Genomic DNA, 27,879 nt, shown 5'->3' with positions numbered 1-27,879 from the left:
CGCCCGGGTGTGCACTGTGCATGTGTGCCAGTGGGGGCAGGTGTGTCCGTGCGGGTGTGCTGGGAGTGCCACGCGCAGGCAGGGTGTGTGCAGGGGTGGGGGTTTATGTGCTGTGATGCCAGGCAGCACGTCCACCTGGGCTGAGTGCTCGGTAGGAGCTGGGCATCGCGCTGGACGCCGACAGGAACAAGACCCATGTGGCCGCAGCCCCCCAGCCTGTAGCACGCCATTCCGGGCCGAGGACAGCCACTGACCGGGTAAGCGCGTGTGAGGAGGGCTTCTGGGAGGAAGTAGTTGTCGGGGAAATGTGGAGTGGACGTCATCCTAGCCGAGGGGCACGGGGTTCTGGGTGGGACGCCAGGGCCTGGAGGGCGCTGGGGAGGGGGAGGCGGGCGGCAGGGGGTGGGGCCAGAGCCCCCCTGGCGCTGCGTGGGGTGGGGACTCCATCCCAGGCTGGGAAACCCAGGTGAGGGTTGCTGGATGCCTTCTAGGGAGAGGGACCCCAGAGGAAGAAAGAGGGCAGTGTCTGGAGCAGCCAGGGGTGGGCTGACAGACGCTAAGCGTGGGACGTGGTGGGCGAGGTGGCCACCTCAGGCGCTTCAGCGGGGACAGCTGGGCTTTACCAGGGGGAATCCTTGAGAGGCTTCTGGGGGGGCGCTTGGCTTCCTCCAGGGGTGGGTGTGTGTGGCTCGGAAGGGGCCACGGGAAGCCTGAGCCGTCATGCAGGTGAGGCTGGGCAGTCCGGCCCGGGGCTGGGGACGGTCCGAAGAGATTCCGGAAGTTGACCAGAGGCTCCTTGGGGACAGTGGGGGTGAGGGAGCATCTACTGGGTTGGGAAACGCTGAAGGGAGAGGGCTGTGGGGGGGTGTCGCTTACTGGTGCCGTGATTGTGGCCCCAGGAATGTCCCACCAGGAACCCCCATAACGAGCTCTGAGCTGGAACAGGCTGGACCCCACAGCTCTCGGGGGCTCCAGCTCCTGCAGGCCCTGGCCCCTCCAGGCTGGGTGGATGTGGGGGGGGGGTGCAGCACAGCCAGCAGACCTGTCTAGAAGAACCCAGCCCCAGGTGGGACTTTCCTGGCACCTCAGGAAGCCCACCCGGGTCCTTGGCACCCACTCCTGGCTGCTGTAGGCTCTGGGTCCGGGTTGTGCGTGTGAATGCAGTAGGGGTTCATGGCCTCGCCTAGGAAGGGGGCCCTGCAGTGGGGCGGCCTCGTTCCGCAGCCTCCCTGCTCTGGCTGGTGGGAGATGCAGGCAACCTGCTCACTGTGGCCCTACAGCCTCGTCGTGTCAGGCCGATCCTGGCCCCACTGGGACCCCCTCCCCTACCACCTACCCTGATGGAAGCCATCATTTTGTGCTTGCTTGGAGAAGCTTCTGGACCACGGGTTCCGAGGACTTGCATTGGCCTCAGAGGCAGGCCCCCTCACAGGCCTGCCCAGACCTGCCCACCCATGTACCCACCCACTGGGGGTCTGCTCTCCACTGGCCTTCAGGCCTCCTCGGATCTCCCCTTCAGAGCAAGCAGGGGGCCAGGTGCACCTGACGGGAGGGTGAAGGGTACCCCAAATCCTGACAGCGTGACCTCAGGCGGTCCCCCTGGCAAATCGCTAAACCCTAACCCTTGGACACTGTGTCCCACAGAGATGAGCTGAGTGATGTGTGTGTGCCAGATGTCTTGGGGTCAGACACCTCCTGGAGGGCTGGGCATTGCTGCCGTTCCTGCCCCGTCAGCCCTACTACAGCCACCCGAGCTTGGTGACAGATGGCCACTTACTCTGGTTGAGGAAATGGGGCTGTCTGGGGGCCCCACTGTCACAGCTGAGCACGGGTCAGGCTTAGTCCTGGAAAGCCCTGCTCTCTGCACCCTGAGGATGGAGCTGTTGCTGCTGCTGCTGGGGCCCAGGCATAGGGCCTGTGGTTACCTGGAGCCCAGGTGGGCCAGCTCCAGAGTCCCGACGACCCTGATGGGGACAGATGTCGCCAAAGTGTGGGGGCTGCTTCCCCAGGAGAGGGCAAATGTTCCAGCAAGGGTCCTCATGTGCCCCACCCAGTTTCTGTTTCTCTGAGAAGCAGCATGTGGGGACTCCCTCTGGTCCCCTGACCTCCCCAAACCAGGAGAGGCCAGAGGATGTGCTGGAGAGACGCAGACACAGAGAGGTGGAGGGGACGTTGGCCAGAGCAGTCCTCCTGGGTACCCAGGACCCCCACTCTCACTGTGGGCTTGGCTGAGCCTGTGGGGATGGGCCGTGTGCTGCCACCAGAAGGGGCCGGGCCCTCAGTGCGTGGTGTGTTGGCAGGGGTGGGTGGGGGGGAGGTCCCCTGGCCCCAGCCGGCCTGGCTGCTCTCTGGAGGGCACAAGGCTTTCTGAGCCTGTGTCACAGGGAATCCTGATCTGGAGCTGAGGGTGGCCCCTTAGGCTGGACCCTTCATGCCCACTTGTCCCACCTCTACCGCCAAGGTCTTCTGTTCCCCCTGGGCGCCCCATGGGGCCTGGTGCAGGGTGGGCATTCTGCTGGGCATTCCGGGTAGCCAGGCAGGAGGGTCCTCGGCTTTACCTTGCATTCCTCTAGTGAACACAGCTCAGCTCCGGAGGCATTGCTGGGACCGGAGTCCTGGGGACACTGAGGCATGTGCAGGGAGTGCCCCCCACCCCAGTGGGGGAGCCCTGAATCCACATCCCTGCCCCATTCGAGCTGACCCCAAGTCCCACAGGCCATGGGGGGTCCTCCTGCTGCCTGGGCCTGGGCTCGGCCCCCGGTACCTCCCACCTGAACATCACCTGCCTCCCCGCGCTGCTCCCAGGTGACCTAGTAAAACATGTGACCGTGCCCGGGGGGGCATTTGTCCTTTTGGCCTTTGTTCCAAGGCCCTTGACCACCTCCCCACACCCCGGCCCCCCGGCCCCATGTAGCCCTACTTCCGTTCTCAAGCACCTCTGCCAGGACTTTCAATTCCCCAAAGGCCCCGTCCACTCCAACGTCCTGTCCACGCTCAGGCTGCCCTCTGGCTGGCAGGACCCCCTTATCTGCCCTAGACCCCAGCTCCCCTCGTCCCTCCCCATGGCACAGGCTCGGCAGTGCGGTCCCCCGCCCTCCCTCCTCCCGCCCCTGCGGTGCTCTGTCCGCATTCGCCCCTGTGTGCGCCAGGGGACAGGACGACAGCGCAGAGGGGCCCGGCCTCCCGTCCCCCTGCCCGGCGCCTGGCACAGCCCCTGTCCGAGCACCTGTGGAATGAACGCGCTGCGACCACCGAATGAAACACGTCTCTTATTCTCTTGTTGGTATCAGTTTCCTGAGGCCGCCGTGAGGAATCCGAGGGGACAGGGCCTCGTTCAAAACAGCAGAGACGGATGCTCTCGGCTCCTGAGGCCGGAGGCCCGAGTCGAGGTGTTGGCAGGGCCAAGCTCTGTCCAGAGGCTCTGGGGAGGCTCCGCCTCAGCCTCCAGGGTCCCCTGGCCTTCTCCCTGTGTCCTCTACCCTCTGTCACTGATAAGGAACCTGCTTCTGGATTTAGGGCCACTCTAATCTTGGGGTGATCTCATCTTGAAATTCTTACCTTAACTTCTACAAAGATGCTCATTCGCAGCAAGACCCCATTTGGGAAGGAAAACCGCAAGAGGCAGGTGCAGTGAGGTGGGAGCGTCCCCAGACCACAGGGCTCTCTTCCGCCAGGTCTGCCCAGGCTAGAGAATGGCAGTGAGCACAGAGGTGGGGACACTACCCTTTGACCATCTGGCTGAAAAGGTGCAGGAGCCCGCATTACTGCCCATTTCTGGGACTGGCTCTAACGAGGCGACTTCACAAGAGAAGTCTGGGGTCTGAGACGAGTGTGTCCCGGGGGCAGGGGCGTGGCCCGGGGCGGGATGTCAGCAGGCTGCCTCCGATTCTGGGGGACCCGACACTGGGTAACCCCTGACTCAGAGCAAGGGAACGAGCAACTGAATGAACAGGCCGTCATCTGATTTCCAATTTGAGGCACTCAGTGGGCTGCTAGAAGGAGATGGTGTCCTGCCCCGGCGGTAGCGGCTCGGAGGGGGTGAGGCACCCACAGAGCCCTTCTCGGGCTCCCGGTTCTTTAACCCGGAAATCCTCAGCGCCCTGCACATCAAATGTGTAGTAACACCGGGAGCCAGACTCTGCTTGTAGAGATTTATCCCAAGGGGGACAAAATCAGATACGTGTGCCACAGAGATGTGTGGAAATAAGATGAGTACATCAAATATCGAGGAAACTGGGAAAAAACAACATCCCAAACCAGGTGCACCAGCCATGAGACAACATACACAAGGTGGGGACGCCCATTCCTGGTTGTTGAGGAGGATGGCGCTACACAGGGCAGTCGCCCGCAGGACAGGATGTGGGGTGCAAACCCCTCCAAAGTATATTTAGACATGGAGCAAAAACATCATCTGGAGGATGTCTGGCAAAAAGTTGAGAGATGACCTCTCGATGGTCGCCTCACAGGGTTTCCTTTGTTTTCCTTTATTTTTCAGAAATTTCCAAACCTACTACAATGGACATTTGTTGTCACATCATTTCCTAGGGTTTAAGTGAGAAACTCCCTTGCATTGTTGGGGACTGCGATGACAAATCTCTCAGCCATCCCATCCGTGGGGGCTCTTGTTTCTCCAGAGCGAGGCTGGGCAGACGGGTGGGCGGGTGGCCCGGGCGGGCCTGGGGGAGCTGGGCTCGGGAGCCCCCCTCCTAAAGGTTTCTGGACAGAGAAAGGGCAGCTTGGGGAGAATTGGAGCCCGAAGCCATAAGGCCGGCCTGCAGCTGAGGGCTCCTTCCTGCACTTGGCGCCCTGCTCCCAGCTCGGGGCTGTGCACGGGACCAGGGAGCCACACCGGCCGCTGGCTTGGGGGCCCCGGGGGAGCCGGGATGCCCTGGACATGGGAGGAAGGGTGGCCTTGTGCCCAGAGTGTGTGTCTTAAGGACGGAGCCCCTCCCTCCCTCTGGCCAGCACCCCTGCCACCAGCCCCAGGCAGGAGCCTCGTGGAGACGGCAGGGGCCAGCCAGGCTGACCACCAGGGAGGAGCACCGCCTCCCAGAAGTGCGGGAGGGAGCTCCTTCCCCAACTACAGGGGCCAAGAGGAGGAGGCTCTTCCTGGCCACCCAAGCGACCTTTGGGAACCTGGGGGAGGCCCAGAGCCCAGCGCCGTCAGGACACAGAATAGGGGCTGCTGGAATTAATGGGTCTGTTGGGGCCCCACGGATGGGTGGACGGATTGTACTGGTCAGTTTGCCCTGCCTGGCCTGCTCTCCGTGCTCTCCTGGGTGGCAGCACGCAGATGGGCTCTCGCCCAGACTCAGGCCTGGGAGGTCAGTGCTGTCAGGAAGGAGGCCTGATAACCTGGCACTGTGGGCTGGCAGAGGGCTGCCTGGGAGGAGCACCGAGGAGGGAGCACCGGGCTTCCTGGTCTCCTGGTTTGGAAAGCTCAGGGTACACCAGCCACATTCACAGCCCAAAGAGGAGCAGGGTCCAGGTGCACTGGTCCTCTGGGGGCTCAGGGGTCCCCTGGAGCCAGAAGGGAACCTCCTGCGGGCCTCTGGCTCACCCTGTGGGAATGTCGTGCCAGGGCAATCCCTCCGGGTCCCTCCCCAGCTGTGCAGAGGACCCTGCCACACACCTTCCGTGTCCAGGCTGGGATGGGCTCTGAGGGCAAGCGCAGAGCTGCTTCCCTTGGGGCCCAGAAAGCTGTTTTCCCTCATCTTTAACAGGATGCCAGCGTTGCTGTGGGTTCTCTGTACAGTTGGGGGACCTTCACCAGGGGATGAGATCACCCCCAGACCCCACAGCCCAGGCTCCAGCTGTGGGCCCTCCCCCAACATCCTCCACAGTGCTTCTCCCTGGTCCTTCCTGGACATGTGGCTGCGTAGACAGAGACCAGGAAGGGTGCAGGGTGAGGTTTTGGGAGAGGTGCGTGTCCACAGCATGCTGGCCTGTGGCCCAGACTCAGCGTCCCTTCTGCCGCCCCTCACTGTGGCAAAGGCATCCTGAACAAGTGTCAGACTTTGTACCCCTAGACCTCCAATTTGCTTCTCCCATTAGCAGTTCGGGCTGTGAGATCTGGCACATTTGCTGAGGAATAATGGGCCCCATCTCACTAATCTGTGTGCGGAGCGTGGCCGTGTGTGCAAGCACAGGGAAGCTCCCAGATTCCAGACCGGGCAGGGGTGCTGCTTCCTGCTTGCAGGAGCCCCGATGGGTGGGGCGCCAGGGGCCAGGCCGGAGCCCGGGAGGGGACAGGGTGATGCAGGGCCCAGTTCCCTTGCCTTGGAAGCTTCTGCTGCATACACCCAGCTATTCTGGGTCCCAGATATCCTAGGGCTCCCCAGCCCGACACTTCCAGGGCAGGTGGCCTAAGAGCCGCTGAGGGTCAGCCAGGTAACATGGCCCCAAAACATGGGCTGCATCTGTGTCATCAGCATCCTAGGTTCCAGGGTCCTGACAGGTCTGGAGGCCTGGAGGCCTGGAGGCCTGGACTGGGTCTTCACTCCCTCCCAGTCCTCGCTCAGTGGTGCCAACAGATGTTTGAGGGAATACATGACCGTAGTTTGGACACTAATGAGAGAGCTACAGTAGGTTACACTCTCATTTGACAGCATGAAGTGTTTCCCCATCCGGCAAACACTTACTGAACACCTGCTATGTCCCAGGCCCTGATGCGGGTGCCAGGAATAGGCCGGTCTAGTCCCCGCATGGATTTATGCCACAGAGGGAGGGACGGATGATGAGCACAGAAATGCAGGGAGACCGGGTTCAGCCTCACATAGCCGTATGCACTGTGACGCTGGACCAGGCTGAGCTGGGGAGATCGGGAGGGGTCCGTGCACGGGGGCCAAGGAGGCCTCTGCAGGGCAGCCAGAGCCACGGACCTGGTGCCAGGGCCACGCAGGGAGGAACGTTCCAGATGACATAACACACCCAGGAGGAAGACTACAGTGACCACGCCGGGTGGAGCTGCGTGAGGTCAGGATAAGAATTGGAGTTTGGGACTAGACGATGCGATGTGTCTTTGGAGCCGCACAGACCTGGGTTTCGGTCTCAGTGACCATTTATAGGCTGTGCGACTGCAGCCCCCTGAACCTCCGCTTCCCCATCTGTAAAATGGGATGCCAGTGCCTCCTTCCCTGCTGGGTTGGCACAAACATTACCCGAGGTGACTGCAGCATCCAGCGCCTGGAGGACCTGCGCCCCTGAGCGGACACTCAGCGTGCCTCGTGCTGTGGCAGGGGTGCCCACACAGAGCGCCATGTGACCGTCACAGAGGCCCCATGTGGCCAGCGCTCTGCAGGCAACATTAGTGGAGTGAGGCCCCCAATGCCCTATTCTGCGGAGCCAGGACCATTGGCGGCTCCGTCTTGCAGGTAAGGAAAGAGCTGAGGCGGGAAAGGACTTTCCCTGGCCTGGCAGCCCGAGTAGCAAGTCCTGGCCAAGTCCTGGCACCGTGCTCAGGACGTTCGTATGCCTCCCTGGGCTTGCTGGGAAGTCTTTACAAAATCCTCCAGATGGGACCTGTTCTTGGTCATAACTCTTGGGGGGGCAAATGGCAGAAGTGCCCTAGAGTGCACTCAGGGCCGCGGTGCCTCCGGTGGCTCTGTCGAATCTAAACCATTCTCCGCTCTGTACGGGAGACCTGGGTCTGGGCTGCACAAGGGGAGCGTGCAGGGGGTGCAGGAAAGGTGACGGGGCCTCTGGCGTGAGCTGTGTTCTCTCTCAGGAGTGGGGGTGACCCAGGTTGGGGTCCTGTGCCACTGTGGGTCCCCGTGCTGAGCTACAGATGAGAAGGAAGAGGGAACTGTTAGCAGTGGTCTGAGAAGCCTCCGTGGCCCGGGGAGCTTCCCTGCTGCATCTCATCGGCAACCCCCCTTCCCTGGCAGCCCGGCGGGGTGGATGCTGCTCTAGAGACGAGCAGTGAATGAAGCTTAGGGCAAGTGACGATCCAGCGACAGCTGAAGGGACCTCTCCCCCACCTGCATCAGGGCCTGCCCTGCCCCGTGGGAACGGCCGGGGCCATGGCCTCCAGGACGGACATGCTGAAGCCCAGTAACCAAAGGGGAGCTGTGGCGAGCGACAGGGCTAGCAGACCCTGTGGCGTGGTGGCGGGACTGGCGGGATCCCAGTACTGAGGATGCCCTTCCCCTGGGGACCAGCCAGCACTGAGGCCAGGTCGCCCTCCAGCGTGAAGACCACCTGGGCCGCAGGCAGCAGGCTGGTATCCCGGGGTCACGGTGCTCACGCTCCAGACATGAGTGCACAGTGCATGCTGCTCCCCAGGCACCGCTCGGGCTGCACTGAGCTGGGCTCTGCCCTTGGGGGCTGTCACCGTCCCAGCCTCCTCTCAGTTTTTCATCTATAAAGTGGGGGTGCAAGAACTCAGGCTCATTAAGAGGTTGAAATGAGGGGATATGGGCAGAGCACTCCCTGTGCTGTGCCCGGCACAGAAAAGTCCTGAAAAATCATTACCTTCGTATAGGCGGACTGCCAAACGATGGGGAAGTTCCAGGGGGCGTGATAACAGAACTGGACTGTGTGTCATATGCTGGTTGTACCCCCGCATTGCTGGGGTAACCCTGATGCCTGAGTGCTGGCTTACCTGTCCCACCTGGGGCCTTCCCCTGGGCAGTGCTGCTTACCTGCCCCACCACCCCACCTGGGGCCTTCCCTGGGCCATGTGGGGCTTACCTCTCTCACATGTTTAGTTTCAAGAGCTCAGGCTCCATCCTCCCCCCTCCCCTAGGTATTTCTGGGAGCATCGGGGTGTCCCAGGTGCGCTCTGCAAGCACTCAGCAGAGGTCAGTAGCCATGTTTGGGGCCAGGGAGCCCCGGCCAGCCTTCTGCCCACTGGTGACCCCAGTGGCGGGTAAGACAGCTGTAAGAGGGGGTGTGGCGCCCTCGGCAGGAGCCTCCAATCCCGCCTGGCAGCCCCATCACACTTTCCCCAGGCCCCACCTCGGTTCCTGCCCCTGTGCTGACGTCATGCTGGGACCTCCTCAATTTTTGATTTTCATGGCCCAGGACTAGTGCCCACGATGCCCTAGGCTGCGCTGCTTGTGCTGGTTCCCAAGGGTGCAGGGGTGCGAGGTAGGGATGGGGCGTGAAGGCCATGGGCAGCACATGGAGGGGGGTAGTGGGGGCATGAGGACCCAGAGGGAACTGGGACGCCCCCCCCCCCCCCCGTGGTGGGGAGGGGGGTGGGTGGGGGAGTGGGGGGCGTGGGGACTGCCATGCCGGGTGCCCTGCACTGCATCAGCAACGGAGCACAAGGCACCGTGTCCGGGCTGGAATGTCCTGGCTGCGCTGCAGCGCGGGTACAAGCACGCAAGCCCCGCAAGCCCCGCAAGCCCCGAGGACGCCCTTGTGGCGGTCTACCCTGCTTGGTCCGGGGGAGGAAAACCTGGGTCCCCCTGGGGCGGGAGGTGGGGAGTGTGGGGACTGCGCGCCGGGAGGGTTTGGTGCAGGGCTGTGCTCTGTGGCCACCGCCAGGACGCCAGGACTGGACTTCCCACCGGCCCCTCAGGCCCCCCGCAGAGGGGACACCCTGCCGCGCAGGGGATCTGGGGAGGGACGGGGCTCAGGGACCCCAGCAGGCCACCTGTGTCTCAGAACAAAGTGACCCTGCCATTGCTGCCCATCAGTGTTGGAAGCACTCAGGCAGTAACGGAGCCCAGGGCGGGAGGGGGAAGGAGGGCACATAGCCTGCCCTGGGGTGGGAGGTACCCCAAGAACCTCTCCCCAGCCAGGGCTACTCCCTTACCTGCTCATTGGGAGGAATCTCGGGGACCACCCCTTACCACGAGGAGGCTCAGTTGGCTGTCCACCGCCCCCCTGCCCTGCTGCCCCCCAGGAAAACAGGGCAGCACGCTGGAGGCAAGAAGAGGGTGTAGGGTTACTTAGAGATGCTGAAGTTAACCACCTGCTGGAATCCGGATGCGGGTCCTTCCCAGCCCTTGTCGCAGGGAAGGGTGTCTGGAGTCCAGGTGTGGGCTTGCAGGTGCAGGTAGTGGCAGGAGGCCCGGGTCTGACACGGGGCCCCTGGTCTAAGCCCCCGGTTCCCCTCCTAGCAAGTGGAAGCCTTCTGAGAAGCCATCACATCTTGTTCCGCGTGGGGCGGCTCTAGACACCTCGAAGGCTCTCCCCCAGCTCATGAATGGCGCGATGCAGCTGCTGGGATATTCTGCAGAGCGAATTCAGAATAACAAGAATCAGAGCCTGCTTTGTCACCCGGAGGCTGGGGCATCTGTTCAGTCAGACAGGGGGGAGGTGGGGGCAAGAGCCCAGGGCTTTGGGGTTGGCAGCCTGCCCTCCATCACCTGGCCAAGGAGCCTGCTGTTGCTGCTGGCAGACGTCCCTGGGGAGGAAGTGGCTCGGACCAGGGTGCTGCTCCAGCAGAGGCTGGGAGAGGGGAACACGGTGCGACAGGGGTGGGGGAAGCGGCTGGAAAGGGTGGCCAAGGCCCCAGTGTTAACAGCTGCTGTGCAGAGTCATCACTGTCTTTGGGAGAGGGCAAGTCCTACCCCCTGCCTAAGGTTGCCTCCCCTGCTTCTGAAACTCCTTCAGCACCTAAGGGTCCAGGCTCCGTCGTGAGGTGTGGCTTTGAAACCCGGGCTGGCTGCTGTCCAGTTGTGTGGCCCCGTGTGATCACAGCACCTGTGACATCCCGCCTTAGTGAGGCTCAGATGGGAGGACGCAGGCGGAGTGCAGGTGCATCGGGCACCCCTCGTGCTTAGCCGCCACCCTACCCGGTAAGCAGGAGCTGGTGGCAGAGGGTGGCAGAGCCAGATTCACAGTGGGGAGCCCAGCTGGGGAGGTTTCTCTTCTGTATCATTCATCACTGCCAGGAGCACGGGTTGGCAGTAGCAGAGGGCTGGGAAGCGCCTCCCCCCACCCGGCTGCAGCGCCCCGCCTCACGACACCCCTGCTGCCTCGGACCTGGGTGTGCCGGAGTCAGTGCAGCAATGAGCTAGCAGGACAGAAGTGTCGGGGGGCTTCTCTCAATGACCCAGGAAGATGAATGAGGGACTTAAAGATGCTTGTGCCTGAGCTGGAGGCTCAGTTCCCGATGAACTGCCAGCCTGTGTTGGTCCACGTGGCCACCCCTCCCGGGCCCCTTCGGGCCCCCATGCCCGGTGGGTCAGGGGCCTGTGCAGGGCAGGGCGCGTGGGGCTCCACCAACTGGCTCCAGGCCCATCTCCCCGTGGAGATGCTTGTGGGTGTGCAGGTGTCTCAGGGAAGAGGATTTGGGGAGAACCACCCAGTTGTTCTCAAAGTACATCCTGGGGACCGTACGCTGGACCTATGAGGTCAAAACTGTTTTCACAACAATGCTGAGCAGTAATTGGCTGTGTCCTCATGAGTGTAGGTGGGCTCTCCCAGAGGTCACGTGAGGCGACACATGGGGGTGTGCTGGTGGCGGTGGCACGTTGTCCTGTTTCACACATTCCTCAGTTTTAAGCTCAGATGCAGTAAATGTTGACAGCTACAGCCCACGTGAGCCAAAGCTCCCGGGGGTCCCTGTGGTCAGTCCATGGGTAGAGGCCCCAGGAGGGGGACACGGCTGCACGCCAGGCTGGCCAGCCTCCTTCCGAGCCGCCCACCGCATCTCCCGGAACTCTGGCGCATGGGCCTATGCCCACGGCTCCCGTTCACACGCCCTCTGGGCCCTTCCCGTGCCACATGACTCAGTTCTGGGGGGGCGGGGGCAGCTGAGATGAGCCTGAGATTCACAGTTTGGGTCAGAGTCACACCTGGGACAGACATGGTGGCAAAGCCCTTGAACTTTTAGTACAAATAAGGCATTCTTCATTTCCCGGGGCTGTGCCTGGGCTCGGGCGTGTGGGGGCAGAGGTGCCCAGAGTGGAGTGTGTGGGGGAGATGGGAGAGCGTGTTGCCAGAAAGGCCTCTTCAGGGTAGGAGGAGGTCCTGGGAGTGAAGCCCAGAGTCAGGGGCAGTGTAGTGGGGGGCAGGAGAACCTCATCTGAACCCTTGTAGCTGTGTGTCCCTGGGCTAGTGGCTTCCCCTCTCCGAGCCTCGATCTCCTTGGCTCCTCGGTGGGTGGATACTGGTGAATACTGGTAGCTATGTTTCAGGTAGTGGTGGGTTCAGATGAGATGTTGAGTGAAAAGGTGAGCTCGAGGTTTACAGGATGGAGGCCGTGGTTGGGGGGAGGGAATCCCGGGGGCTGGGTCAGGGTACCATGAAAACCATGACCCAGTCCCTCCCGAGTGCCTAGAAGAGCCCCGGGCTGCAGGCTCTTCCCCCAAAAAACTAGTTTATAGGCTGCTCTCAAGCACGGGACGATCCCAAGCGGCTGGGACAGCAAGAGAATGATTCAGGGGTACGTGCTGGAGGGAAGCCTCAGGTCTAGCTGGGTGCCCTGAGGGTGCTTGTGGATGGAAGGTCTGGGGAGAGGCAAGGGCGCTGGAGCAGGGTCATAGGACCCACATCAGAAATAAGCCTGCGAGGTGCGCGTGGGGTCAGGTGCTCAAGGCAGCGCCCAGCTTGGGGCGCCACCTCCTCCCCTCCCCCATGGGTCCAGCCTTGCGCCGGGCAAGGTGGATGGGTGTTGCCAAGCCTGCTGTCCACGGGGGCACACTGAGGCACAATGGGGTTAAAGGTCAGAGAACCAGGTTCCTTCCGGAGTGCCAGCTGACATTCAGGGCACTCCCTCATCCAGGGTCTCCTGAGTGCCCCCCTGTGCCTGGCCCCCGGGGTCCTGGATGGCCAGCAGCTCACAGCCCACCTGGAAAGCTGCCCAGAGGGTCCGTGTCCACACAGCATGGTGCATGCTCCCCCTCTCGGAGGAGACCGAGAACACGCACATATAGCCTGCCCCCCGCATCCCCCAGGGCCGGCCAGAGCTCTAGGCATAGCCTTATTCGAGCCCATCTCCTCGCCCCCCTCCCTCCACACCGGTCTCCCCGCTGCCCCTGAAGCCACCACAAGGCCTTTGCACCTCTTTCCCTTGGGACACTTGCCCCAGACCGTCTAGTGCCCCTTCTAGGCTGCCGCTCGGACCTCACCTTCTCACTGGGCCCCCTGCCCTTCTGATCGCCCTGCCAGCTCTCTGCCCCTAACACCCCCTACGCAGTGTTTCCTCTTGCCTGGTACTGTCTGGCCCCGAGGGCCAGGGGCCCCCCATGCTTGTTTCCTCCAGGGGAGCTGGCCAAGCTCTACAGTGGGCAGGGGCTCACGGATTGTCTGTCCAGTGAACCAAGGAAGGAAGGAAGGAGCCCAGGTGTGCCCAGTGCCGGGCCCTCCCTGCTGCCTCCGGGTCCTTCCGGCCGCGTGGACAGCCTGCCTGCTGGGGTCCTTCCCCAGCCCGTGCGATGGGGTCCGTGTGTTTGTGCATCTGATGTTTCTTCCTCGAGCCAGGTGTTCACCCGGGGGCAAATGGCTGTGCTGCGCTGGAGTCTGGAGGTGCGAACGGGGTGCTCCTGGGAAGGTGGGGCCCTGCCGCTCCGGGCCAGAGGACCGGTGCAGGTGCATTCCTGCCCCTCTGGTTCTTGCCACCTGTGGGCCTTTGGGGACAGTTAGTTTTAAACTTGCTGTGAGTCAGCTGCACCCTCTTGGAAATGCGGGTAGCAACTGTATCCACTGCCCTGAGGGCTCAGGTGGAGGAGCTTAGGGGTGTATTTGCTGCTGACCCCTTAGCACTTCAGGGCTGGAGGGCTTATGTGTTGGTGAGACTGTTTGAAAGCAGTTTGGCCACACAGATCAAGATCCCTTAAACACATGGCCGTCTTCTTGTCTGGGAATTTCTTCTGAGGACATAGAAACTCAGATCTGGGTACCAACATGCTCATCACTGTGTTTTGGGGGCAGCCAGTTAAAAATAGCATTTATTATTATTATTTTTAAGTAGGCTCCATGCCCAGTGTGGTGCCCAACACGGAGCTCAAACTCACGACCCTGAGATGAAGAGTCGGATGCTTCACAACCTGAGCCAGTCAGGGGCCTCCTAAAATGGCATTAAAAAAAATTTCTTTTAAAAATTTTATTCATTCATGAGAGAGAGAGAGAGAGAGAGAGAGAATGGGGCAGAGACACAGGCAGAGGGAGAAGCAGGCTCCATGCAGGGAGCCGACATGGAACTTGATCCCGGGGCTCCAGGATCCCGCCCTAGGCTGAAGGCGGCGCTAAACCACTGAGCCACCCGGGCTGCCCTAAAATGGCATTTTCTTTTCTTTTCTTTTTTTTAAAGATTTATTTATTCAGAGAGAGCGAGAGAGAGGGGGAGACACAGACAGAGGGAGAAGCAGGCATCATACAGAGAGCCTGATGTGGGACTCGATCCAGGGTCTCCAGGATCACACCGCGGGCTGCAGGCAGCGCTAAACCGCTGCGCCACCAGGGCTGCCCCAAATGGCATTTTCTAATAGAATGTCTGAGAACTTGGGAAAACACTCATCCTATATGAAGTCAAAAGGATGTGAAGCTGCACGTGCCTTGGGACCTTATGACTGTAAAACATACACACGGAAAGAAAACCGTGCCGCTGTCTGTGCTGGGGCCTCCGTGGGTGCTCCGTCCGGTGGGCTCCCACCTCGTGGGGACCCTGGAAGGTGGGTCAGTGTATATACAGCCACCCACTACACGACATGTAATAACAAAAACTTACGAATGATACACATATGTATACACGTGTGTGTTTGTGTGATGTAGGTACACATACACGTGTGTATATGTGTGAGTGCGTAGCTAGAAATCTTTTCCAGGTGAACGTTTTAAGTTGGGGTGTTAGCCAAAGGGAGTCTGGGCTCATTTCTTCATTCTTCCCACAAAAACAAGGCCTGTTCCTGTCTTTGGGTTTTGCACCACCGGCTTGACTTTCTAACTGAAGGGTTGGCCAAGCGCCGTTCTCGCTGCGCTCGATCCCCCTCGTGCTCCGCCTATTACTTGTGTGTCTTTCTCTGGCTTCCTTCCTTGTCACCTCCCCCTGCCCTGTGGGGCTCCCCCTGCCCTGCGGGGCTCCCCCTGCCTGTGGAGTGCGCCTCCGGACTGAGACAGGAGCCTGGCGTCCACTGGTAGCATGGTAGCTTTTCGGGGTGTACGTGGAGGGGAGGGGGTGTCGCTTCCGAGGAACACAGACAAGCCAGTCGGCGCCCTGACTCGGAAGGAAGACTCCAGTCTGTGAACGCACTTTGTCCTGCTCTCCCGACCCATCTGTCCCAGCATCTCCTCTCCCCGCCTGGCCTGTTCCAGCCCTTAAAGGGCTCTTTGTCCCTTGGCCACGTCTCCCTATTGACAGCTCTCTGTGGCTGGCACGCGTGCCTGTGCCCTGCGTGTGCCGGGAGACCCCTGGGTCTGGGCGCTGCACAGCTGGGTCTCCCCCACGTCCTCCTGGTGGCTTCTGGCTGGCCTGGCGACTCGGGGAGCAGGCTCCTGTCCCCAGGCATGCGGGACCCCACCGGGAAGGCCTGTCTGTAATTGGGACAAAGAGGTGGTGTGGGGCCCCGGGCGGTGGGGTGCACTTGGCCATCACAAAGGGGCAGGAACAGCTGGTTTCCTTCTTGGGGGGCATCCTTGGGCTTTGCAGGGACTGGTCATCCTTCCCAGGCGCCCCCTCCCATCTGAGGGGGAGTGGGCTCCAGGGCTCTGTGGACAGACTCCCTGTTGTGGGGTGCGGGGTGCCCCTTCCCCAGGCTGGAGCCAGAGCCCAAGCACGGGGCCGGGCTGCTCCAGGAGGAGGACAGGCCATCTTCTTGCCCCGGCTGGCTGCGAGGGCCACGACCCCTGCCCTGCCGGACAGAAGAGGCCCCGCGTGCTCATCACGGCCCGTCCCCTGTCCCCCGTCCCCCGTCCCCCGTCCCCAGGGTGCTGCTAGGCCTGGACGCGTCCGTGCCCTGCTGCGGTGCTGCGGAGACCCGACGCCGGGCAGCGCCGGGAGTCACGGGCCCTCTGCCCAGCCTCTGTCGGAGGGAGCCTTCAGCCACTCCCATCGGCCTGCAGGAAGATTCTGGAAGAGCTCGTGGCCGTCCCCTGGGGGGTTCATGGGCAACAGCAGGGGCTCCCCGGAGCGGCCAGGCGCGCCATGCTGCAGTGCAGGCCGGCCCAGGAGTTCAGCTTCGGCCCGCGGGCCCTGAGGGAGGCCCTGGTCTCTGCCGACCCGGCCCTGCGGCAGCTCTACACGTCGGCCTTCACCCCGGCGGAGAGGCTCTTCCTGGCCGAGGCCTACAACCCCCAGAGGACCCTCTTCTGCACGCTGCTCATCCGCACGGCCTTCGACTGGCTTCTCAGCCGCCCCGAGGCCCCCGAGGACTTCCAGGCCTTCCACGCCTCCCTGCTGCCCCGGAGGCAGAGCCCTGCCCGCAAGCACATCTACCTGCAGCCCATAGGTACCGGCCGCGGGCCCGGCGTGGGGGGGGGGGGGGTGCAGCCTGGGCCGTCAGGGCCTGTGGGGGAGCCGGGCTCTAGATCTGAGCCCCAGGTCGGGTGTCTGTGCCCAGGCCCCAGGCGGGCCCTGACGTGAGGCGGGGTGGGACTCCGCCAGTGGGCTTGGTTTTGGGGGTGGCATGCAGGGAGGCCCCCCTGGGTGCGGGCTCTCCATCCACCCTGACTCAGACACTGGTCAGACAGCCCAGGGCCGCGGGGCCTCTTGTGGTTGTATCACCAGCCGCCACACACAAGGGTGGCCTCATCCAGGCACGGTGCTGGGGGCTTGTGTTAGGAGCAGCTCGGTCACAGGCAGGAAACAGGCCAGGAGAGGTCACTTGACCTGCCCAGGACGCAGAGCTGGCGATGTGAGTGCTGGCCTGTGTGACCCCAGGGCCCTGCTGGGGAGGCCTGCTGGCCGGGTGCTGGGGAGGAGGTGGGGTGGGCCACCCCCCGTGTGTCTGTGTGCTGAGGGCGGGGCCCCAGCCTGGCAGGGAGGGTACCTGGGCCAGGTGTGGTGCCTGGCTTTGCAGAGGAGGAGCAGGCCCGAGCTGGGGACCAGCGGTCTGCAGGCACCCCTCATGCTCCATGGCCCCGTGGCCCGTCTGCCGTCTGTGCTGGACGTGCTGCCTTCACACAACTCCCAAACCACCCACTTTGTACCAGCGCTTCCCACGCTCTCATGAGCAGATGCACGGGCATCTCAGGTGGCCTGTGGCTCTGCATTTCCAACCAGCTGCCACCCAGGGACTCCCAGCCAGTCCCAGGTCATCCTGGCCTCTGCTCTCGGTCTGCTCCACTCTGTCCTCCTAAAATGCAGCCTGGTTGTAGCTCCCCCAGGGGTGCCTCGCCCGCCCGCTGAGCCTCATCTCACCTTCCCCGAATTCCACTCTGATCCTGCCAGGCTGGCTCTTTGCCCCATTAACCCCAAGGGGCCTCTGTGACCTGTCTCGGCTGCCTCTGGCCAGCCCCGGGGACGGTGGCCCCAGATGAGCCCCCACCCGCCCCCTGAGCTCTCCATCCTCCAGACTTGGGTCACCTGCATTTTTCTTCTGGGCATTGGCCTTTCCTTCCATCTCCCTCCTTTTATGTGTCCCTTTACAAATGTCTGTGTGCCCAACTCTGTGAAGGCAGGTCCAGTGGTCTGTGCTGGTGGGGGTTCTGGGGTGGGTGCTGGGGTGCTGGGCGCTGGCAGGGGGCTCAAGCAGCTGATGGGCTGCCCTGCCCCCAGATCTGAGCGAGGGGCCGGCGGGCGGTGCTCTGCTGGAGTACCTGAGGAACTGCACGGAGGCCTTCTTCTTGGGCTTGCAGGTCAGATGCCTGCCCTCGGTGGCCGCCGCGTCCATCCACTGCTCCTCACGTCCCAGCGGGGACTCGGACAGGCTCCAGCTGCACACAGGTGGGTGAGCGCAGTGGGGGCGGCTCTGGCCCGCATCGGTGCGAAGCTCTGCCACTTGGCACAAGGCCCTTTCTGGAACACAGAAGGTGGGAGGAAGATGCCCAGGAGAAAGAAGGAATCCTTTTCCCCTTTTTTTTATGTGGAAACCTCTATTTCCCAGCCTTGTGAAGGGGAGGGTTAAAACAAAGCTCACCTCCCCATCTGGCTGAGCGTCTGGAGACCTGACCACCAGCCTAGTGTCCATGGGAAGCCCCAGGGCGGGAAGAGCAGGTGAAGCAAGCCCTTTGGGGGCACCTGCCATTTTACAAGATGTCAACTCTAGCCTTTGGCCTTGTGTGTGCTCAGAAGACCCCTCCCTGCCCCCGGGGTTACCGGCAGCTGGAGGGCAGCTGGGGGGAGGGGCACAGATGGACTGGGGAGCTTTGGGACGTGAGGGACACCCAGACTCAAGTCTCAGGGGTCTCAGGATGGGGCTGGGACTCAGGCTGATGCCACATCTGGAGGCACCGGGTGGTTTATGGGCTGTAGGAAGCCCCCAGCCGGCTCCAAGCGGAGGTGTGTTAATCCTTCCGCCTCTCTCCTGTATCTTCCCTCTCCTTGTACCCCAGCCACGCTTCATTCCCTTGCAGCTAATCAATTCCGCAACTGCACCAAGTATCTGTGATGCCCGCACACCAGGTTCCTAACCTCAGTTATCCTACTTTGCATTTCTGTAGTTCCTAGGGGATTCTTTCTCAAATGAGTAGTGTCACTTTTTTAAAAATACCACTTGCCTGCTAAAATTTAAGCTCCGTATTCATACCCACACACATAGTTGCTGTGGTTTGTCTGATTCCTCCGTCGGGAGCGCGCTGGTCGTCTTACTGCCTGCGTGTCATGTTATTTTTCATTGTTAGCTGGACATCTTAACTAGAAAGTTAACTTTTAGAAGAACTCGTGGCCTGGGATGATGTGATTTGCCCTAGGGAGGATTCTGGTTTTCCTCTGCCCAGCATGCGTGGGTGCTGCCTGAGATGAAGGTGTGCAGCTTTTCTGGACGCCCGCAGCCCCGGGAATCCAGCCCGCATCCCTTCCTCCTCCCAGGAGCAGCTCAGCCTTAGCTGCCTGCTGCAATCCTCTCCTGGATCTAATATCCCATCAGGTCTCTGATTTTTTTTTAAAAGTCGTATTTGCTAAGATACAATCCATGTATAATGAAACTCTCCCTCTTGTAACAGCTCTGTGACCTATGACCCAGTCGCCATGGTAATCAGATATAGAAAAGCTTGCTTCGTGTCCCCCTACCCTATAATGTGCAGAGTGACCCCTGTGGCCGACTCTGCCCCCGCCTAGGATGCTTTCAGTTCTTATCTTGTATTTCACTCAGCTTATCTGGTTATCTTCGGGAGGAGTGCAGGTCGCAATCCCTAGCTCATGTTAGGGGAGTGGCTGGCATGGAGTTTTCAGGGGACTCTTGGTGGGGGCAGGTGCCATCCTAATGGTGGCAGGTTCTTTCCTGCATCCCAGGCTTTGGGGTTCGGCCACTAAGACCCTCTCCCGGTCCTAGACCCCTCTGTCTGGAGGACACAGCGCTGCTCCAGGGTTGGCTCCTGACCGCTGCATCTCTGTCCACACACCTCCAGTTCTGTCTGACCCTCTGTCTCCTTTCTAAGGACTCTAATGATTGCACTGGGCCCACCTGGATAATCCAGAATAACTTCTCATCTTAACGCCTTCAATTTAATCATGTCCACAAAGTCTCTCCCACCATGTGAGGTAGGACATTCATAGGCCCTGGGAACTAGGATGCAGGCGTCTCTGGGACCACTGCACTTTCCCGTGAACACTGGTCCCATTGGTCAAGAGGCCTTTCTGTCGTCCACACTTGGATGACTCTGGGCCCTCAACCACCATGACCAAACCAGCTCTCCTGAGTTTTGGAGATGGAAACTCTGAGCTCTTACCCACATGACCCAGGCCTCCTGACCCTGAGGCTCAGGCCTGCAGCCCCTGCTCCACGTCGTGCGGTGTGGCTGCTTCGGCTTCTCTGCCTCAGCCTGCCTGCTTCTAGTGGAAGGTGGCTAGCCTGCCCCTGACTTTGGGAAGGCCTGGCTGCAGGCAGAGGGAGAGGGGATGATGGGATTTGCCTGCCCTGAGCCTGGGGCCAGGAGAGGGGGCCCCAGCCGCCTCCTTACCTTCCCTCTGCCCTCCCAGACGGCATCCTGTCTTTCCTGAAGAACAGCAAGCCAGGTGATGCGCTGTGTGTGCTGGGCCTCACGCTGTCTGACCTGTACCCCTGCGAGGCCTGGAGTTTCACCTTTGGCAAGTTCCTTCCAGGACATGGTGAGCCAGCCCCGCCAGCCCCTGCCTCAGCTTGCACATGTGGGGGGACCGCCCTGGGGCGCAGGTATGGGGCAGTGTGCATGTGTGAGCATCCCCTAACACCGGGGAAGAGGGCACACTATCTAGAAACATGCATCCCCACAGCCTCCTCTTGGGCCAGGGCCATTCCTCAGGCTCCGGCTTCTGCCTCAGTGCGCCTTTGTGTGGGTGCGCCAGCAGGGCCAGGCCTTCGGGATCTGTGTGCATCCTGAGGATGGGGTGGCTTTGCTCTCAGGCTCCCCGGGTGAGGCTGCCCTGTGTCTCTCGCTTTCTCCCCAGAAGTGGGCGTCTGCAGCTTTGCCCGGTTCTCGGGGGAGCTCCTGCAGTCGGGGCCCAGCGCCTCTGATCCAGCCCTGGCGGAGGGGGCTGCAAATGGCCCCGAGACACACGTGCAGGATGGAGGCCAGACCCTGTGCTTCAGCGCCCTGGGGATGATCCAGTGCTGCAAGGTGGGCCGGGGACCAGGGGGTGGGCTCGGGTGCTAGGAGATGGGACAGCAAGAGGATGGAAGGCCTGGGGCTCTGCTGATCCTGGGTATATGCTAAGGATGCACCGTCAGCCGTGTCCAGTCCTCACGAATGGGCCAGGCTTTTGAGCATAGAAACCAGGGCCAGGCCAGAGCTGCCAAGGCCTTTGCTGAGCTCCCTTGGCTGTGAAGTGGCAGGATTGGGATTTGAACCTGGGTCTGTTGCCCAAGCTCCCGGCAGGGTGGCCTCTGGGTGCCTCTGCACAGAGATGCCAGTCTGTGCCCTGTGTAATCAGGAGCGGGGACCCAGTGCTCCCCGGCCATCAGGTGCCCCGGTGGGGCCACCCGGGGACTCAGCCGGGGGTCGGGCTCATGGCTGTGAGGGCAGGGGTGCTGTGCCGTCTCCCTCAGGTCACGTGCCACGAGCTTTGCCACCTCCTGGGCCTGGGGAACTGCCGCTGGCTGCGCTGCCTCATGCAGGGGGCACTCAGCCTGGACGAGGCCCTGCGGCGGCCCCTGGACCTCTGTCCCATCTGCCTGCGGAAGCTGCAGCATGTCTTGGGCTTCAAGCTCGTCGAGAGGTACAAGGTGAGTGGCATCGGGGCAGCCAGCCCCTGGACAGGGCAAGGGCAAGTCCCAGCTCCACCCCTCCCACCTGCTGCTCCCCTCCCATTGGGCCTGGCACATGGGCGTTGGAGGGCAGCGGGTGGCGTGGGGGGTCCTGTGCAAGAATCCGGGTAGAATGAACAGACCCCTGGGCCAACTTCTTGGCATCCTGCTCAAGTTGGGTGGCACATCATGGCCCTAGCCGAGCGCCTGCCACACCCAGCAATGGTGGCCGTTGCCATCAGGTTGTACCAGGACGGACAAGGGGCAGATGCCTTTTATCTCTCAGGCCACAAGAGTGAATACCAACGAGCTCTGGGTGCTGGTCAGGTGCAGGGGTCGGTGGGGGGCGTCCTAGCGCTTCCTGCGACTGCTCAGGCCCCCTCCTGCATCACAAAGGGCCGTCTGCTGCCCTGCACCTGCCCCGTCGCTTCTCCCTCCTCCACCCCCAGGGCTGGCCTCTCAGGAGGAGGAGGAGGAGGAGGAGGAGGAGGAGAAGGAGGAGGAGGAGGAGACCCAAGCTCTCTGGGAGGTCCCGGCCCAGCAGCCAGGCCAAACCGGCGGGGCGATGCTGCCCTCTGCTGTCGCCTCCAGGTGCTGCCCGGAGCAGGGTCCCCAGGCAGGCCCAGGGCCCAGGGCGATGGACCAGTGTCTGCCCCAGGGGAGGAACCCCATCCTAGGGGAAGATGGCTTTGCAAAGGCAACCTTAATTCTGAGTTCAGAACCCAAAGGCAGGTGGTTGTTATTAAGGCCCATCAACCAAATTGCTTTGGCTTAATTTTAAAACCAAAATTTTTTGACCTGAAGCTGTGTTTGAAGTTCTGGGACACCCCCTCTTGGAGGCTGGCAGCCTGGCTGGAGCACCAGGCTCCATAGGGGACAGGTTCTTGGGCACCGCTGGACGGGGAGGGCCTGCATTTCTCACGGGCTTCTGGGGTGCTGCTGGACGGGGACCCCACTGTGAAGACAGCCGAGCTAGGGGGCTGGGTGGTTCCAGGTCCCAGAGCTGCCTCCCCATGTGGATCTTTTCTGAGTGACTCTGGGGAACGGCCAGCCCGACTGGAGAGGGGATCCCACCCTCAGCCCTGGGGAGGGCAGATGCCCAGGTGGCAGCGGGCTCAGGTGGGGCGGCTGAGGGCGGGCCCGAGGGTGCAGCTGGCACAGCTGCTATGCGTGTGAGGTGACAAGGGGCCGGCTCCCATCTGTACAAAGCACTGGGACCCCACTTGTATCTTTCCTCGGGACTGTGTTCACCTGACACGGCTTTCATGGCTTTGTCCCTCTATCTTTCCACACACACCCCTGCCCAGGAAGAGCCTCACTCACATGATCGTGGAGGTGACCTCATGGTGACAGAGGGCCTGGCCACGAGTGGTCCCTGCTGTCCCTCTGGACCAGTCAGCAGGGTGCTGGTCAACACCTGCTAGAGACCCAGCTGCGGTTTGTAGTGTAGGTGATGCTGGAGGCAGTGTTGGGAAGGGGCGTCCACCATGCAGACCCCAGGCAGGGAGATGAGCAGAGGTCGGCGCGAAGTCAAACCATGTAGAAAGGGAGGAATTTTGAGTATTTATCGCTCTTAATACAGTTTGAGTTAAATTATGTAGAGCTTACGATTAAATATTAAGGGTCAAGTTGAAGAACCAGTGTGCGCCGCTCCTGAGAGTTTGTGCATGGGCCCTGGCAGCAGAGGCCTGGGGGGATCCAGGCCAGCAGGAGGCCCTGGGGTCCCCTGGGAAGGGGTTGGACCTCCTGGCAGCGCTCTGGCTTGGCGGGTGACGGCACACAGAAACCCCAGCCTGCATCTCTCCCTCCCAGAGACTTTACGCCTGGACTCAAGCAGGAACTCGGCCGCAGCCCGGCCTGGATGCAGGGGTGCCATCGGTGGCGGAGGACACCCCGCCCTGCAGCGCTGACTCGGGCCTGAGCTGCGGAAGCGAGTCAGAGCCGGGCAGCAGCCTGTCGGAGCCTCTGACCCCCGACGCGTGGAGCCACAGCTTCTCGGTGGGGCCGGAGCTGGAATCTGAGGACGGGCTGGGCTCCCTGGCCATCCCGGAGAGCCCGCCGCAGCCCGGACCCCCGCGCGAGGCCATCGAGGAGCATGGGCGCTGGCTGGCGCTATGCATCCAGGCCCTGGAGAGGGAGGTGACGGAGGAGGAACTGGCGCAGGTGGACGCAGCCGTGGACGCCCTGGCGGGGTGGGAGATGTTCACGGGGCACCTCCCAGCCCCCAGGCCGGACCTACCCTGTGGCCGAGACGGCACAGGCCTGCGCCGGGTCCTGGGGGGCACGTTCTCCTCCCTGAGGAGGAAGCTGAGCGCACGCAAACTCTCCAAGACGGCATCATCCCCCTGTCGCTGGAGGGCGGAGGAGAATTAGTGCGAGAGTCTGTCTGTCCCCGGGGTGTCCTGCGCCATGCGCCCCCGGGGCCCAGGAGGGGAGCTCTCTAGGGAAGTGGAGGGAGATGAGCTGTAGCCCTTTGTCTGGGTCCCAGCAGAGGGTCCTTAGGCCCAGCCTGGCCTGCGCATCCCTCTTGTCCTCCAGAGCTGGAGCCCGTCTGTGCTCCTCAGGGGAACGAGGGGCCGTGGGGTAGGGCACTCAGGGCCCTCGGAGCCTCGGCTTCACACGGCATCCCCAGGACTTGGAGCCCTGGAGGCCGTGTCCGGGGAGGCCTGGCCTCTCCCCACAGCCGCTGCCAGGAAGGGTCTAGCTTACGGAGGTGTCCGAGACCGCTACCTGCTGCCACCTGCTGCCACCTGCAGTGGTGAAAACAGTGCGGTCTTCTGACAAAGGCGGCCTCCAGTGTCTGGTGCTTCAGAGCCTCTGGCTTCTTCACGGAATTTTCGGACTTTTTCCGACAAGGGCCGAGGCTGAGGTGGCCAGCCTGCCTGGGGGGCATCTGTGTCCCTTTGAGTCTGTAAAGCCGTGCCGCTTGTACTAGAAGCTCTGCGGTGCATGCACACTTGCTTGTCCTGTCCTCGTTCTCAAGTACCCCTGGCTGCTGCAGGGAGAGAAGCTTCCAGTTCCTAGGGCAGAGCTCCTGCAACATGAGGAGGGTGGGCACAGCTCCTTCTCCCTCCTGGAAAGAGGCAAGAATAGGGGTGGCTCATACACTTTGTGGGTAGCTTACAGTTTGGGGGCTTTTTAAGGACAACAGTGCACAGTATGATACAGATTTAGGAGCCCCGCCCCCCCAAGCCCCCAGCAAGCAGGCCAGAAGCTTCCTTATAATCTGATGTCAGGCGGGAGTACAGGGTACCAGGCCTGCAGAGGGCTGGGTGCAGATGTGGTCTGCAGGTCTGGATCTGGGCTGCTGAGAGCATCACAGTGATCAGGAGGTCACTGCTTGGAAGACGGGGGCCCACGTGGGGGGCGGGGGAGGTCTTGTCACTGCAAACACGTCACCCAACCTTAGTGCCTTAGAGTCCCAACCCTCTGCTTAGAGCTCAGGAGTTCGCCCTATGGGCAGAGCCTGCAGGAAGGGAGGCCCCTGGCCTGATGGGAGCAGGACCGCAGAGCATCGCTGGCACCCCAGCGCCCCAGCACAGTCCTCAGCCAGGTTCACGGGGTGGTGCTCCGGGTCCCCCCTTCAAGGGTGGTGATGGTGGCAAGTTCTGGTGGAGCAGGGGCCCTGCCTGGATTGGCTGTCACGTTTCCTCTATCATGTTAGCTAAGTCCCCGTTTGCTTCCATCTTCTGCAAAAGGTGAGTGAGTCTCCAGCCGGAAGTGGTGAAGCTAGGACACCCCGACTCAGAGGTTGGAAGGGGGCGCTCAGGGCCGAGCCTGCGCCCTGGGGGCACCTGCCTGGGAGGAAGGGCCCCAAAGCTGACGATTCCCATGTCACCAGCTGCAGACAGAGGGCAGTTTTAAGGACAGCTGCTGGGGGAGCATTTTGAGAATAAACTTTTAGGCACCGAGGTTCCTCTTGCATCAAACGGGTGGGGGGCGGGCGCGGGGGCGGGGTAGAGAGCAGTTTGGGACAGTCCCCAGGGGAGGCGGCTCTGGCGGCGGATGTAATGCAGGCCATCTGCTCCTGCACAGTCACGGTCACAGGCCCGGCGGCGGAGCACCTCACCCAAGCTGAACTGGAGTATCTACACCTCGTGGTTTCTGAGAACCCAGGGGCCCTGGCTTTTTTTTTTTTTTTTAATAAACATACAAAGTAGACTGTATTGCCTTCAAGCTCCAAATCTGTCATGGGCCCCTGTGAGTTCCACACATCCCCAAGGCCGAAGGTGTGAATGGAGCTAAAGATACTTGGGGGTCATGACATCATCTGTACGGCGGCTCCTGGGTGAGGTGGGGCCAGGAACCTACGCACCATCCAAAGTAGCTTCAACACATCCCAACTGTTCTGATTAAGGTGGATGAGAAACACTGCCCGCCCTACGCCGAGGCATAGGCGTAGCGCCTCTCCATCCCTGCAGCGCCAGGACATGTGCCTGTTAATACAGTCTCATGGGACAGAGGATTCGGACCTTTCTGGGAGGAATGAAATCTCCAGAAGGGCTTAAAAATAACCCCCAAACATGCCATGTCTTAGCCAAGAAGCTAATGTTAAAGCTAAGAATCCAAATTTAGATCCCATCCAGTTCAAAAGAGCGGCTGCACCATTCCAAGGGTGCGCATGCGCACACAGGTCCGAGCGTGAGGCTTTGGACCCGACTGGCAGGGGCAGCAGTGAGACCCAAGTCCACCCGGGAGGGGACAGGCTAGTCTCCCTGCAAACAACCTGCCCCTTCCTACAAGTCCTTGTAGGCACCGGGGACTTCCCACGTCGGCATCCTCAATTCTCCACTTCTCGCTCATCCCCGGGTCTGGGGAGTTGCCCGGGGCTGCAGGGCCGCAGGGCCGCAGGGCCTACGTGCAGACCGGCCCCTCTGCCTTCAAGCTCTTTCCTAGGAAAGTGAGGAGGAAGTGACTTACATAGGTAAGTGAGGAGGAAAGGTCCTGAGGTTCCCGGAGGCTCTGGCAGCTGCAGGATGTTGTGTGCCCTCAGGTCCAGGGTGTGGCGTGGGTGGGGGGCTGGCACATTCTGGGGTGAAGGTGCCAGCTTACACACAGCCCGAGGCGCTGGGGCTTCGTGGATTGTTTGTCCAGAGAGGGCGAGTCCCCAGCTGAGCACGAGCACCCCCTGGGAAGGCCGGGGATCGGGTCAGGGCTTCACCGGGCAGCTGCCGGAGCAGAGGTGGGGCCGCAGCCAGGCCGGGAGGACTCCAGGTCGTGGTGGGGCAGTTACAAGCAGACAGGAACCTGGTTTCAAGGACGCCCAGGTAAATAGCCAACTTGTGGCCCTTGGAGAGACGGGAACGCCGCAGGGCAGCCTGGGAGCCAGGGCAGAGCGGCTGTCCAGAAGCAGGCTTGGAGAGCCACGGCCTCACGGCGCAGCCCTTCCCAGCACCGCCCGCAGCACCTGGATTCATGAGAACCCAGAGTAACCGCGGTTTATTTTTGAACTTGCTTCTTGGGCACAGGCACAAATGAAAACAAGCTAGTCCGGGATTTATTTAAAAAGGCAATTTCCAAGAAATGTCCTGGGGCACTGATGTGCTCAGTCCACCCGGCCCCGTGATGACCCGGACGACCAATGAGTGCCCTCACTGGAGACGCCTGAAGGCCGCAGCCTGCACCCCAGCGCTGCCAGGGAAGTGCGGCAGTGGGGCCCTGCGACAGGCCTCCATCTCCTGCCTCAGAGATGACCCCAGGAGCTCAACAAGTTAACCAGGAACGCCATCCACCGGGTTCCCCGCGAGGCCACCCCAAGCGGTCGCTACCTGAGCATCTCACTCAACATTGTATTGAAACTGGGTGAGGCTTGGTGTCCCCTGTCCCCTCTCCTTCGGGGCTCCTGCACACAGGCCTGCTGCACGGCTGCTCCGGCGCTGTCCCTCCTTCCCGCAGCTCAATGTCAGCTCTCTCCGCGGCCAGCACGGCTTCCTTCTAGGTCCCATTGATGTGCCCAGCACCCTGTTGTGTTTGTCATGGCCTCGGCTTCCCTGTGCCGAGGGAAGTCTGTGTAAGTCTGTGTAGCGGATCTCTCACTGGCCTGGGGTCCACTCACCAGTAGCCCCTGGCCTGCGTGGCACAGGTAGGCACACAATCACCTGCCCCTGGAACAGAGGGCTTCCCAGCTGCAGGAGCCCGGCTGAGGCTGACATCACTTTATTTGCCCTCATTTGGACTTTTAGCAACAAAAGGTTATTCACTGTTTCCTGCCACACTGGCTAGCGGAAGAGCAGTGTCAGATGGAGTGTTCCTGACTGTTCTTCATGGATGGGCCTTCTCCTGCAAGTCCTTAGGCTGGCGTGGGGCCTTCCTCCCTCTGTCCAGCTGTGGGAACGCTCCTGGGGGCCACATGCGACAGGCAGGAGAGTCACAGAAGCCAGAGACAGAGCTGGGTGCAAGGAGGGTCCCGGGAGCAGAGCGAGAGCGCCGTGCAGAATCGGGCACCGGGGCCCCACTGGGCAGAAGGGGGCTTTTCTGAGAGAGGCCGCCAAGCATCACAGGACAGGCAGGAGCTCCGTCTGTTGCCCTAAGTGTGCAAGCAGGAGAAATACATGGAAGGATAAACATCCAGACGGCAGATCTTTCATCCAAATGGCATCAGGCCTCAGCCACGTCCCACCACATCCCTTAAAAATGACCTGGGTGCTTCCCCCCGAACATTCCC

General features: G+C 61.6%; 1 protein-coding gene across 1 annotated transcript; it reads left to right on the top strand.

Annotated features, from left to right (window-relative positions):
- The first annotated feature begins 181 nt into the window (after window positions 1-181).
- Window positions 182-25,599, top strand: AMZ1 (archaelysin family metallopeptidase 1). Its single transcript, XM_041748650.1, has 7 exons — window positions 182-257; window positions 15,822-16,343; window positions 17,612-17,779; window positions 19,973-20,101; window positions 20,420-20,589; window positions 21,018-21,194; window positions 23,028-25,599. Exons 2-7 carry the CDS (start codon window positions 16,040-16,042, stop codon window positions 23,586-23,588), a joined length of 1,509 nt encoding a protein of 502 aa, XP_041604584.1. The 5' UTR covers window positions 182-257; window positions 15,822-16,039; the 3' UTR covers window positions 23,589-25,599.
- Window positions 25,600-27,879: the final 2,280 nt, after the last annotated feature.

This window comes from Vulpes lagopus, chromosome 3 (genome assembly GCF_018345385.1).
Source record: "Vulpes lagopus strain Blue_001 chromosome 3, ASM1834538v1, whole genome shotgun sequence".
Taxonomy (NCBI): Eukaryota; Metazoa; Chordata; class Mammalia; order Carnivora; family Canidae; genus Vulpes; species Vulpes lagopus.
Note: the sequence above shows the minus strand (reverse complement) of the source record. Positions and strands in the feature narration are given on the sequence as shown.

Bases quoted from the DNA above. Each gene is read 5' to 3' on its own strand.
- AMZ1 (XM_041748650.1), top strand. From the start codon at position 16,040: ATGCTGCAGTGCAGGCCGGCCCAGGAGTTCAGCTTCGGCCCGCGGGCC. The intron at 17,780-19,972 runs GTGGGTGAGCGC...CTGCCCTCCCAG, and splicing joins CAGGCTCCAGCTGCACACAG to ACGGCATCCTGTCTTTCCTG. The intron at 21,195-23,027 runs GTGAGTGGCATC...TCTCCCTCCCAG, and splicing joins AGCTCGTCGAGAGGTACAAG to AGACTTTACGCCTGGACTCA.